Below are 12,653 nucleotides of genomic sequence, written 5' to 3'. Positions count from 1 at the left end.
TGTTTTCAGGAAAGGTAGGGGAAGCAAAAGAGAATTCCAGAGAGGCAGGATGGCTTCACAAGTTCTGAAGTCACACTTTTTTTCTTCTTTTTTCTTTTTTTTTTATAGCATTTTCTTTAATCAATTAATTTGTTTATAGTTTAATTTACATCCAAGTTAGCACGTGGTGCAATAATGATTTCAGGAGTAGATTCCTTAATGCCCCTGACCTATTTAGACCACCCCTCCTCCCGCAACCCCTATCTGGCAATCCTCTGTTTGTTCTCCATATTTGAGAGTCTCTTACGTTTTGTCCCGCTCCCTGTTTTTATATTATTTTTCCTTCCCTTCCCTTCTGTTCATCTGTTTAGTATCTTAAATTCATCATGTGAGCAAAGTCATATGATATTTGTCTTTCTCTGACCAATTTCACTTAGCATAATACCCTCCAGTTCCATCCACATAGTTGCAAATGACTTTTTTTTTTTTTAATGTTTATTTATTTTTGAGAGAAAGAGAGTGTGAGCAGGGGAGGGGCAGAAAGAGAGGGAGACCCAGAATGTAAAGCATGCTGCAGGCTCCGAGCTGTCCGCACAGAGCCTGTTGGGGCTCTTGAGCTCAAGAATGACTGAGCCACCCAGGCACCCCGGAGGTCACACTTCTTACCAGCTGTATGGGTTTCCTTTAATTACTGGAGCCTAAATCTCTCATCTCTAGGTTTATAATAGAGGGTGTTTTATAATAGAATCTCCTGCAGTGGATATTTCTTTTTTTCTCTTCTTGGCCTGTCCAGCATTCACCCCCTTCTCTCCGTTAGCACCGTATCTTTGTTTGAAGATAGTTCTCTATATGTGTAGCCCTTCAGCTCCTGGGTCGGGGTGGGGGACTCTCTCCTGAAGCCTGGGTACTTTGAGTGAGGGACCGAGGGCACAATGTCTGGCAAGGGGACCAATTTGTTCCTGGTGTGCAGTGTTGGCCGCAGATTTAGCCGCCCAGCCCCTGGGCACTCCTGACGTCTGGCATCCTGAGACCTCCGTCGGGGAGACCGTGAGTTCCGGGTATCCTTCCAAGAACCATCCAGTTGGCTGGGGGCAGTTGTGATCAGTATCTGGGGCGGGCTGATGAGAACCCTGACTGATAACCACCGCCGCCAGGGTGTGAAGCTTAAAAGCAGTAGTGTGAGTGAGGCCCTCAAGTGCTCATGGCCACTCCTGGTGCTGGAACTCAGATGTGTGGGCACCGTACTGCCAGTCTCCAGACAGAGGTGAAGGAAACTCCCAAATAAGACTTGTGGAGGCTCAGGCAGAGGGTAGATAACCAGGAGGTGTTGGGGAGGGCGCTGAGATGGGATATCCCCTTGAACGGTACACACCTCTGCAGACCCATTTGCTTTGTTTATTTCTAAGTGTTTATTTATTTATTTTTGAGAGAGAGGAGAGAGAGAGAGCACAGGCGGGGGAGGAGCAGAGAGAGAGGGAGACACAGAATCCGAAGCAGGCTCCAGGCTCTAAGCTGGGCACAGAGCCTCTGCGAGAGGGTAGCGGCCGCCAGGGTCTACACGTAGCCTTTATTTCATGTTCCATTAGATATAAACATCAAAGAGCCTCAAAGTATGAAAGGGAGCACAAAGGGTCTTAAACATTAACGAGACCCACATCTGGTGTTTATGTGCAAGCACGCAGGGAGCGCGTGCAGTTTCACGGACTGCCAGGCAATTACAGTGGGTCTGTTTCTTAACTGCCTTCTGGGGGAGCACGGGGCTCTGTACCTCGTGATGCTGTCGCGTTCGACAGCCTTGAGACCAGAACACTGCGGATGTTTCAGCTGTTGCCCCCTTCACCCTCCGGGGCTTACAATACATTTTCTAGAAATAACTCCACAAAGCCCCGTTCCTATCTAGATCAGTTTCCCCCCGCCCCCGGCCTTCAGACTCCACCTCCACCACTTCCATCGGCGGGAGGAGCACCACCATTTCCATCAGCGGGAGGAGCAGAGGGAGGCAAGTTGCAGATCCCCGCTGCCAGCAGGGCTCCCCACGTTCCCACTGGGCTGAGTGCAGGATGTAGGCTTTCTGCCACAGCTCACACTCCCCATCTGCAAGCCTTGGTAATGAGAATGGCCTTGTTATTTTCTTCTTTTTCTCCACCCATGCATAATTCATGCTTTAACTCAAGGATGCTGCTTACTACTAGGGGCGCCCCGGGAGGACTTGAACGCTGTGATGACTCATCTGGATCAGTGGATGGCTGAATTCACATCCACTGGATCTGCTTGAGCTCTTACTGGTTCAAATAGTGATAATTATAGCTAACACTGTGCAGTGCTTGTGACACACAAGACACCCACCCATTTGGTCCTTGTCCCAAACTTAGCAGGTCGGTGCCATGGATCTCTCCCCCAGACGGGGACACTGTGGCACAGACAGGTTAGGCAACTTGCTCAGCATCATCCGGTGAGTGGCAGAGCTGGGGTTTGGCTCTGGAGCCTGGGTGTGCTCACGCACCATAGGGCTTGGGAGCGCGGGGACCACAGTGTCTCACACAGAGGACAGGGCAGGTCGTTTTAATCTTCTACACGGTAGGACAGGTTATGTTCTGAGTTTGTCTACCTAACGCCAATTTCCCCTCGTCCACCCTAACAGAGCCCGGATTTTGCACATTCCCTCTCCAGGAAGGAATCCTAACACCAGTTTAGGAGCAAATCTCTGTATCTTTCTCGCCTTTAACGTCACTCCCTCTGGGGAGCCTGCCTGGACTCTTCCAAGTGGGATTCGTTGCCGCCCTGTCCTGTGCTCCTCTAATTCTTTGTCTGTCCCTGTGACACTGCCGCGGTTAACCCTCTGATTGAAATGACCCGTTCCTTTCTGTGCCCTGCTGCGCCCTGGGCTCCGGGTGGGGGTCTTAAAGCTGCTGGATCAACGCATGACTCTACCAGGAAGTGGGGCAGGGAACGGTTTATTCTCACAGCTGAGCAAAGGATGAGGCCCACAGCCTTGGTAGCAGCAGAGGCGGCCCCCTCCCAGCCCCAGCCCTCTCCTCCGCAGGCGGGCCGGGTCAGGAGCCAGGGTGACAGCCAGGGAAGCAGCCCTCCGGCCACGGGAGCCGGCCGCCGAGAAGCAGTGGGTAGTGTTAGCAGCAGCAGGTTACGGAGTGGGGTGGGGGGGTGTTAGTCAGCCTGGCCGACTGCCATCCCCCCCCCCCCCGTGGATGGTGCCTGATGAGGGCCGGGGGAGGGGGCTGGACTGTGAGGTGTGGGGGTGAGGGGGGGGGGGAAACGTCTGGAGTGGTTCAGTCGGCCGTGAAGACGCGGCTGGAAATGTCATCCAGGAGCCAGTCGATGCCAGGTAGGAGGTTCTCCCCGGTGACGGCGCTGCAGCCCTGGATGCACCAGTGGTGGCTGTGGATGGAGTCCAGCTCCAGGGCCTGGGAGGGGGGAAGATGACGGTGGGCCCTGGGGACCACAGGCCCTGCCCACTCACCGCCTCTTCCCTCTCCTGGCCCACGGGAAATTCATGCCTCCCTTTAGGGCCTGCTCTCAGGAGCCTCTCCTGGCCCCTGGGGAAGATCTGTCAGCCCCTCAGCGCACCTGGGCTCTCGGCACCCAACCCCACCGGTGCTACCCCTCAGTAACTGAACAGGGACGCAGGCTCCTGAGCTTCTGCTAGGATCCAGGCATTGTGCTACGAGCCCCACAAACGTCCTCCCATCCACTCTTCCCAAGGCCCAAGGAGCCGGGGATTGTTGGGCATTTTACTTAGAATACCTCAGAGAGCTTAAGCAACCTGCCTCAGGTCACACAGCTAGTAAGTGATAGAACCAAGATTCTAACCCTACTCTTTCTCACGCTGCTGCTTCAAGCCCTAGAATCAGAAGTAGGACCGATACAATTTGGGGACACAGAGGCCTGTGTTTAAATCCGGGCTTGTCTGCTCCCTGGCTGTGTGACCCTGGGTGAGTCGCCTAGCTTCTCTAAACCTGCTTCGCCATCTATAGAGTGATAGTAACAGTTCCTAGTCCGTGAGGCTGGGGTGAGGACTGAATGTCAAGATAATCCACGCAGAGAGCCTGGCATGGGAGCACTCACTACTGGCTGGCTGCTATTGTCCTGCAGGATCATGTTCGCAGGCCTGCCCTCCCCCAGGCTGTGGGGCACAACCGTGTCTCATTAATCACTGACTCTCCAGTGGCCTGCATAGGCCCTGCCACACAGGAGAGGCTACTAAATGCTTGTCGAACAAGTTAACAAAGAAAACGTGTGCTTCTTTTCCTCCACGAACCTGTGCCAAGGCCCGGACTCACCTCACAGATGGCGTTAGAGGACAGCGCTCCGGGTAGGTCCTGCTTATTGGCAAAGATGAGGAGGGTCGCTCCAGCCAGGCGCTGGGGGAAAAAAACGGGGGGGGGGAGGGGGTTGGGAGTGGGGGCTCAGAGGGCAGCCCGGCCCCTCCCCTCATCACCCAGAGCAGGTGGGGTCAGAGATCTACCTGGAAGATCAAGGCAAGGCCCTGGGGTGGTAGGAGAGGCCCAAGTGGGGTAGCACCATGGCCATGGTCTGTGAGTCCAGCCATACTTGGAGCGGGTTGGGAGGGGGGGTGGTGCAGAGCCCTAGGCTGGGGCCCAGTGGGCACCTCTCCCCTCTATGCCTCAGTTTCCTCCACCATAAATGGGGAGGGGGTGACGGGCATGATCCCCAAGCCCTCTGGTTCTAAACGGCTCCCATATCCCATGACCTGATATGGGCAATGAATGCAACTGTCCTGGAGACCACGGGGTCTGCTGGAAGTGACCTTTCCCTCTTCCCAAGTTCATGTTGCCCTTTAACTGTGCACTACCCTCACAGGCCTCACTCTTGGCCTCTGCTTCCAGTTAGTTCTACGTGTGTATTTCCGCCAGGAGTCCCTCCACATAAGCAGGTGGATCTAGCCCTGACAAATGGCCTCGAGGTGCCAGGCCAGGGCTCAGCACTGACATCCATGATCTCACTGAACCTGCTTGACACCCCTTGGAGGTGGCTCCTGCTACCCCAGGTGACCTGTCCCTGTGTGCCCAGAACAGTCCTGTTGCTGTCTGTTGTCCCTGCGTAAGTATTAACAACTTCCTCTTTCATTCTTAAAAGTGTCCTTGTTTTCAACTAAATGCAGTGTCATACCCTGGACGAATCCTGCAGCAGAAAAAGGAGATTGGTGGAAAAACTGGTGAAATCCAAGTAAAATTTCTAGTTAAGAGTGACTTACTAATGTTACTTTCTAAGTTTTGACAAATGCAGGGTGGTTGCATAAGATGTTAACAGGGGAAGCGGAGTGAAAAGTATTTGTTTCTTAGCTATCTTCGCAACTTTTCTGTAAAACTAAAATTTTACTTAAAGCGTTTTGGCCCAGCTAATAAGTTAGCAGAGCACCCTAATTATAATGCCCAGCTCAGAAACGAGGAAGTGGAGGTTCAGAGAGGTTAAGTGCCTTGCCTGAGGTCACACAGCGGAGAGGCCGACTCCCGAGCCAGGCTCCGCTGCTTCCCAAAGCTCCACCCACTGGCCTCAGATGAGCCTCCCGAGAGCCCCATTCACTGTGCAGAAACTGAAGTTCAGGGTGGTGGGGCGGTGACATCACAGGGACGTGAACCCAGGTCCCAGTTCACAGCATGCCCTGCCCACGGCACTGTGGGTTTCCCTGGACCAAATGTACAGGTTGTCTCTGCCTCCCCAAGGGTGGGCACCTGGTGAGGTCTCAGTGAAGGAACAGAGCCCTCCCCCCCCCCAGGTGTTCCTTTGGGGTCACGGACCCCTCAGGGAATCTGCTCACACATCCGCGTATGTGCACAAAGTGTGGGGGCCTGGATGGAAGCCTGGCTCCCCCCCCTGCTTGGCCAGCCACCCTGCCCACCTCCTCCACCAACAGGCTCTGGAGCTCCCGCTGGCAGTCCTTCATGCGCTGCCGGTCGGCGCTGTCCACCACCCAGATGAGGCCGTCGGTGCTCTCAAAGTAGTTCCGCCAGTAGGACCGCAGGGACTTCTGGCCGCCCACATCCCAGATGTTCAGCTTGAATCTGGGCGGGAATGGGGTGGCCAGAGGGTCAGCCTGGCCCCTCACCCGCCCTCCCTGCCCTACTCTGGGCCAGCCCGCTGTAGGGCCCCCACTCACCCCCGGTGTTCCAGGGTCTTAATGTTGAAGCCCAGTGTCGGGGAGATGGTGTCGATGTCTTCCCCGTTGAACTTCTTGAGGATGGTTGTTTTGCCAGCATTGTCCAGGCCTCTGGGGCACACCAGGTTAAGGAGAAGTCCCCGTGCTCTGCCCAGGGTGGTGACATCACCGCCGTGCCCCTCTTTTAGGGGACCAATGGTTTCCCGCCACGTATCAAATGAGTTGAGCACGTGCCTGAGCCCCAAGTTATCGGCCCGTGAGAAATGGGGAAGTATCAAGAAATAAAGATTTTATCATCTCGTCCTGACCGAAGATTCCTTCATTCGCTCTACAATATTTATTGAATACTGACTATGTGCCGGGCCCTCCTCTGGTGCTGGGGGTGGGTACCCCAGAGTCAAAGTCCCCACCCTGTGCACCTTCTAGTCCGGTGTAGAGACAGGCGACAGAGTGCAAACAAATGAGACTCAAGGTACCGTCAGCTCCTGGTGAGTAAGGAATACAGCTAAGAGGCTTTCAGGGAGGGCCTTTGCAGGAGCTTCCTTTAGCTCAGGCACCCCTCTCGGGGTCTTGGGCTGAGGCCCAAACGATAAGAAGCCAGCTTTCCAAAGGGCTAAGGGAAGAGCATTCTAGGTAGAGGGAACAGCAGGAGCAAATATCTGGGGGTAGCCAGCCTCACCTTTCTGTTTCTGGAATATTCCAAACCCTCCGCTGCTGAGTGCGCAAACAAATGGGAACCACCCTCCTCTGTCCTTCCAACGTTCGAGGGGGCTTGCAGCTGGGAGCGGGCCCAGGCGACTCAAACCAGTGGAATGAGGGGGAACCAAGAAGCTCTCCTGAGACCCAGCCTTCACCTCTGATTATCCAACTCCAACTCCATCATCCACTGGATCATTCCCATCAGCAGACAAGCTGGTGTCTCTCCCACCTTAGGAGAAGCAAACGTCACCCTCTCTTGATCCCTTCTCCCTCTTATTCCTTTACTTCCTTCCCTTGACAGCAAATCTTCTCAAAACCATTGTTCGTAAGCACCCTCTCTCCAATTTCTGCCTTCCTGCTCGTTCTTGAGGCTTTTGCTGCCACTGCTTCCCTGAAACAGCTCTTACTAAGGTACCTAAAGACCTCGTGTTCTTCTCCTTCTGGGCAGTAACCAGGCCTCGTCTTCCCGCACCATCAGCAGCACCTGACACAGTGGCCTGCCCCCTCCTCCACTGCCTCACCTGGTTCTCATCGCCCTGACCTCTTATCTAGGTAAGCTCGGTCCTTTCCTCTGTCCACACTCATCCCTTAGAGCTCTCACCCAGGACCATGGCTTCAGATACCATCTGGTTTTTTTTTCTTTTTTAAGCTTATTTTATTTTAATTTTAAGAGCACATGCCAAAAAAAAAAAAAAAAAAAAAGCACATGCACAAGCAGGGAAGGGACAGAGAGAGAGAGGGAGAGAATCCCAAGCAGGCTCTGTACTGCCAGTGCAGAGCCTGATGTGGGGCTCGAACCCAGGAACCAAGAGATCGTGACCTGAGCCCAAATCGAGAGCCGGAAGCTCAATCAACTGAGCCACCCAGGTGCCCCGCAAATACCACCTTTATGCTAATGACTCCTAAAAGTACACATCCCACCCAGCTGCTCCCCTGGACTCAGTCCCTCTCTTCAGCTGCCCATCTGGCACTTAGAGGATGTCTCAGAGGCATCTTCTGTGGCTAAACCTGAGATCTCCTCTTTCTGAACCTGCTCCTTGCCCCCCTTCCCCATCTCAGCAAGTGGTTCCTTATTCTTCGAACCGCTCTGGCCAGAAACCTCAGAGTCAGGCTTGACTTGGCTCTCCCTCTCACTTTGTGCCCAATCCAGGAGCGATTCCTGCTGGGCCTGTAGGCAAAATGTTCCCCATCTTCCATCACCTCCCTGCTTCCACCCTGATCCAAGCCACCATCCTATCTCGCCTGTGGCGGGGCAATGGCACACCTAACCTGAGATCATGCTTCCTCTCCACACTTCTCATCGAAAGGAAAAGCCAAAAACCAAAAGGCTCTTCAGTCCCCTCTGTCTTCATCTCGTAATCTAGTAATCACTCTCTCCAGCCACACTGCCCTCCTCGACATTCTTTTGAACACACCCGTTGAGTTCCTCCTTCCAGACCTTTGCATCAACAAATTTCCCTAGATATCCACGTGATTCAGTCCTCGCCGCCTCACCTTTACTCCACTGTCAATTTCTCCATTGTGGCCTTCATTGACCACTTTATTTAAACTGCATTTTTCCCCCCATACGTCCTATACAGCTTACCTATTTGCTTTCTCCCCACAGCATTACGGACCGTCCAAGACGGTGGGGTTTGGTTTTGCTGTTTTACCCCAGCCTCTAGGAGAGTGCCTAGTACGTAGTAGGCACTCAGTAAATATTTAATTGGATGGGTGGATTCTCGGCGCCTTTCTAAAAGAGAGCTTTTTAAAAGAGACATGATGTGACTATTATAGTTATTTGTACACTTAAATGTCTTTTCTCCCCTGCTAGGGGAGCTCTGGGTGAAATCCGCCCAGCTCCGGGATAGCGGAGTCCCGACGCGGCCAGGATAAGAGGGGGCAGAAGGCGTGCAGGCGCCTGTTAACGGGACTCGGAAGGTCAGCGGGGCCCTCGGGCCTACACGCAGTCAGCCTGGGGAGGGGACGGGAGATAACGACCGACCGCGGAGCCACACAGACGGGCAGTTGGACACAGGGGTGAAAACAACCCGAGGCGTCTACACCGGCCTCCCCCCCCCCCCCCCAACCAAAGCGAGGGCGGGGCCCGCACGCCCCCGGGATTCCGACCTTGAGGGCGGGGCCGGGGTCTGGCACCCTCGGACAGGGGAGGAAGGTCAGAGCCAGGGAGGACAGCGGCCTCACGCTCGGGCCAGACCGACGGGTGGTGGCATCCGAGTCGCCTCCGGTCCTCCTCCCCGCCCCCTGCATAGGGATATCTAGTCTAGCCGCTGCGCCTGTAGGCCCTCACCTTTGGCCTTGGTAACGGAGACCCCCCCGCCCCGAGCCGGTGGTACGACCTCCTCACGCCCCCCCACCCCGCTAGAGCGATTGGTAGGGCCCACGTGCGTGACGCACAATGGGCAGTTGGTACGCGCCGGCCGCGCACCCCGCGCCCGGTAGGGGGCGCCTGGCACCGCCCGCCCGGCGGGGCCCCCGCTACCCTCGCGGCTCCGGCGTCCAGGAGGATACAGCATGAGCAGTCGCAGCTCCCGCTCTTTCTGCTTCATCTTCTTCAGAATGGTCAGAAGCCCCATGGTCCCAGTAGCCCCCTCCCGGCCGCCGTTTCTTCCTAGTCCCGGGACCCCTCTCCCTGCTCCTATTGGCTATCACGCCCACCGACAGCGCAACCTATTGGTCGGCCTGTCGCTGGGTCCCGCCCTCGCTCCCACGTGACCGCGAAGCCGCCTGGCGGTGGGGCCGAGATGGTCCCTCTAGCGGTGCTAGGGGCTTCTGCGGGGCCACCTGCGTTAACCCTTCGCTTCCCGAGGGCTTGGGGGACGAGGGCACCGCCATTCCTTCTTCCCCAGGAACCCAGACTCGGCCAGGAACGGAAACCTGGATTGTATCTTGGCTGCACAGGGGGTAGGAGTTGTGACTCAGGAGTCGGAATCGACAGCCCCAAGGATGTTGACAAGCTCGTCCGGGGGCCAGTGTAAGGCCCTGTTCCCCGGAAACATGATCCAGGTCCTGCTCATCTTAGGTCTCGGCATCATTCTAAACCTGCCAGTTACAGGGCCTCCCCTTTTCCCCGTCTCCTGGACTCGTAGAGGGTGGGCCGGGGATTCTTCGTCGCGGGCGAAAATGCCCCCTAGGGGCCGTTTCGAAATGTGCTGGAGCATTTTGGGCTTGTCCCAATTACAAGATATAGTTCCTGTTGTTTAGATGACACAAAGAGTTGTTCTGCCTAGGATGCCCATCATTTCTCGTTTGAGAAGCACTGGTCTTCATTTTGCCAGTGAGAATATTGAGACGCACACGATGGTTAGCACAATGACTGACGTATGGTAGTTAATAAATATTTGTTAGTGAATGAATGACTGTCCCAAGAGTTTAGTTCTTTACCTTAGCGTTCAAGTCCTGAAGAAGTGAAGAAAATGAGGCCAGGGCCAGGCAAACTGTAAAGTCAGAAGGGTGAGCTAAGCTTATGGTCTTATTTTGAGCCCTTGCCCCATCCCACTGCAGGGTAAATGTGAGTGGGTAACAGAGTAGGCTCTGACTGGTGCTGGGGAGAGAACAGTCAGGCACAAGCTGAAAATAATGGCTGATTTCTGTGTGATTTGTTTATAAAGCTCGTCACCTTTTCTACTTCACTCTCCTGGCAACCCCGAGAGGTTTCTTTTTTGTAGATAGTGATAGTGAAGTCCAGAGAACTTAAGGAGCTGGGGCAGCACTTTAGCATTTTTTTAATATATATATTTTTAACGTTTATTCACTTTTTGAGAGACCGAGACAGAGTGTGAGCAGGACAGGGACAGAGAGAGAGGGAGACACAGAATCCAAAGCAGGCTCCAGACTCTGAGCTGTCAGCACAGAGCCCGACTCGGGCTCGAACTCACAAACCCTGAGATCTCGACCTGAGCCGAAGTCGGATGCTTAACCGGCTGAGCCAACTTGGGCAGCGCTTTAAACTCAGATCCGGGGGCACCGGGGTGGCTCAGTCGGTTGAGCGGCTAACTTCGGCCCAGGTCATGATCTCGCTGTCTGTGAGTTCGAGCCCCATGTGGGGCTCTGTGCTGACAGCTCGGAGCCTGGAGCCTGCTTCGGATTCTGTGTCTCCCTCTCTCTCTGCCCCTCCCCCACTCATGCTCTGTCTCTCTGTCAAAAATAAATAAACTTTAAAAAATATATATGAAAAAAATAAACTCAGATCCGGTTGACATTAAAATGCACTGTTTTTCAGGGTCTCTCCATAGTGTTTGTCTAGAGAGGGAGAGGTCTGGAGCAAGCCTGAGCTTCCAGTCCTGCAGAAGAAGGTTGTGGACAGATGAGGGCTGGACAGAACAGGGTCCCTGGCTGAGTCTCCTTGGTCAGTACTGTTTTATCCTCCACCAAGCACACACAGGGGGAAAGAAGTGAGCCTAACTCCCCATTCAAAGGCTTTGAGACACAGCAACATTTATGACGAGAAAGTTCACCGTGGTGGTTTGAAACAACAAGAAATTGGAAAACATCCAAGTGCCTTCAGTGGGGATCCGTAACCTAAGCTGGGTGGTGGATCCCATGAAGCCTTTGAGAAGGGTGAGGTAGAGGGATAGTGTATCTGCAAGGAAAGATCTCATGCCATATGAAGTGAAATAAAAACAAACAAACAAACAAACACGTTTTCAATCTCATTTTAATTTTAAAAATAACAACCCACTAAACAGTGTTTCCCGGGTACGTGGGTGGCTCAGTTAAGAGTCTGACTCTTGATTTCGGCTCAGGTCGTGATCGTGAGACTGAGCCCCACATCCAGCTCCACACTACAGCAGGGAGCCTTCTTGGGATTCTCTGTCTCCCTCTCTCTCTCTGCCCCTTTCCTGCTCGCCTGCACATGCACTTTCTCCCTCAAAATGAATAAATACACTTAGAAACAAATAAAGTGCTTTCCTACGGGATGCAGCCCATTAAGTAGATTGTGAAATGATTGTAGTGTCACAAATTAGTCGAACCATATGAAGTCACCTGTATTTGACCATTTTGACTACGAAGTTGTCTGTTTCATGTGGTTCAACCTAGCAGCATTAGCAAAGATGCGGAATGAACAGATTAAACGATACCACTGCCTTTGCCTTCCGTGAAGTAAAGGAAAGTAATGGTTTTTTTTTTATTTTTTTTAATGTCTATTTATTTTTGAGAGAGAGCGTGAGTGGGGGAGGAGCAGAGAGAGAGGGAGACACAGAATCCGAAGCAGGCTCCAGGCTCTGAGCTGTCAGCACAGAGCCCCACGCAGGGCTTGAACTCACCAACTGCGAGATCATGACCTGAGCCGAAGTCGGACGTCTACCAACGGAGCCCCCCGGGCGCCCCAAGGTAAGTCATGTTTGTTGAAAAATCAGATATCTATATGTACGTGTGTGCGTCTTACTCAGAGTCCCAGTCATGAAAATCACTGTTTGAAAATCACTGCAATGCAACTGCTAACTCGAGTGGGTGTTTTTTTGGGGGGGTGGGGGTTGGTATTTTTATTTAATTTATTTTTTAAAATTTACATCCAAGTTAGTGAGCATATAGTGCAACAGTGATTTCAGGAGTAAGATTCCTTAATGCCCCTGACCCATTTAGCCCACCCCCCCCACAACCCCTCCAGCAACCCTCTGTTTGTTCTCCATATTTAAGAGTCTCTAATGTTTTGTCCCCCTCCCTGTTTTTATATTATTTTTGTTTCCCTTCCCTTATGCTCATCTGTTTTGTCTCTTAAAGTCTTCATAGGAGTGAAGTCATATAATATTTGTTTTTCTCTAATTTCACTTAGCATAATACCCCCCAGTTCCATCCACGTAGTTGCAAATGGCAAGATTTCATTCTTTTTGATTGC

General features: G+C 53.2%; 1 protein-coding gene and 1 long non-coding RNA gene across 2 annotated transcripts; both read right to left on the bottom strand.

Moving 5' to 3' along the window:
* Positions 1–2,917: 2,917 nt before the first annotated feature.
* Positions 2,918–9,458, bottom strand: ARL2 (ARF like GTPase 2). The gene is made up of 5 exons (XM_040465569.1): positions 9,326–9,458; positions 6,116–6,226; positions 5,858–6,020; positions 4,278–4,358; positions 2,918–3,401 (listed from the first exon to the last, which is right to left on the bottom strand). Exons 1-5 carry the CDS (start codon positions 9,388–9,390, stop codon positions 3,267–3,269), a joined length of 555 nt encoding a protein of 184 aa, XP_040321503.1. The 5' UTR covers positions 9,391–9,458; the 3' UTR covers positions 2,918–3,266.
* Positions 6,236–8,917, bottom strand: LOC121023625 (uncharacterized). Its single transcript, XR_005787459.1, has 3 exons — positions 8,400–8,917; positions 6,795–7,043; positions 6,236–6,349 (listed from the first exon to the last, which is right to left on the bottom strand). It is a non-coding gene; the product is annotated as an uncharacterized LOC121023625 (long non-coding RNA).
* Positions 9,459–12,653: the final 3,195 nt, after the last annotated feature.

The sequence above is a fragment of the Herpailurus yagouaroundi genome, unplaced genomic scaffold (genome assembly GCF_014898765.1).
Source record: "Herpailurus yagouaroundi ecotype Mexico unplaced genomic scaffold, PumYag 569, whole genome shotgun sequence".
Taxonomy (NCBI): Eukaryota; Metazoa; Chordata; class Mammalia; order Carnivora; family Felidae; genus Herpailurus; species Herpailurus yagouaroundi.
The sequence above is the reverse complement of the archived record's forward strand: the minus strand, read 5'-3'. Positions and strand labels throughout refer to the sequence as shown.

Coding starts and splice junctions, on each gene's coding strand:
- ARL2 (XM_040465569.1), bottom strand. CDS start 9,390: ATGGGGCTTCTGACCATTCTGAAGAAGATGAAGCAGAAAGAGCGGGAG. Junction 4,359..5,857: donor AGAGCCTGTTGGTGGAGGAG/GTGGGCAGGGTG, acceptor TTTTTCCCCCAG/CGCCTGGCTGGAGCGACCCT. Junction 3,402..4,277: donor CCTCTAACGCCATCTGTGAG/GTGAGTCCGGGC, acceptor CCCCCCTCCCAG/GCCCTGGAGCTGGACTCCAT.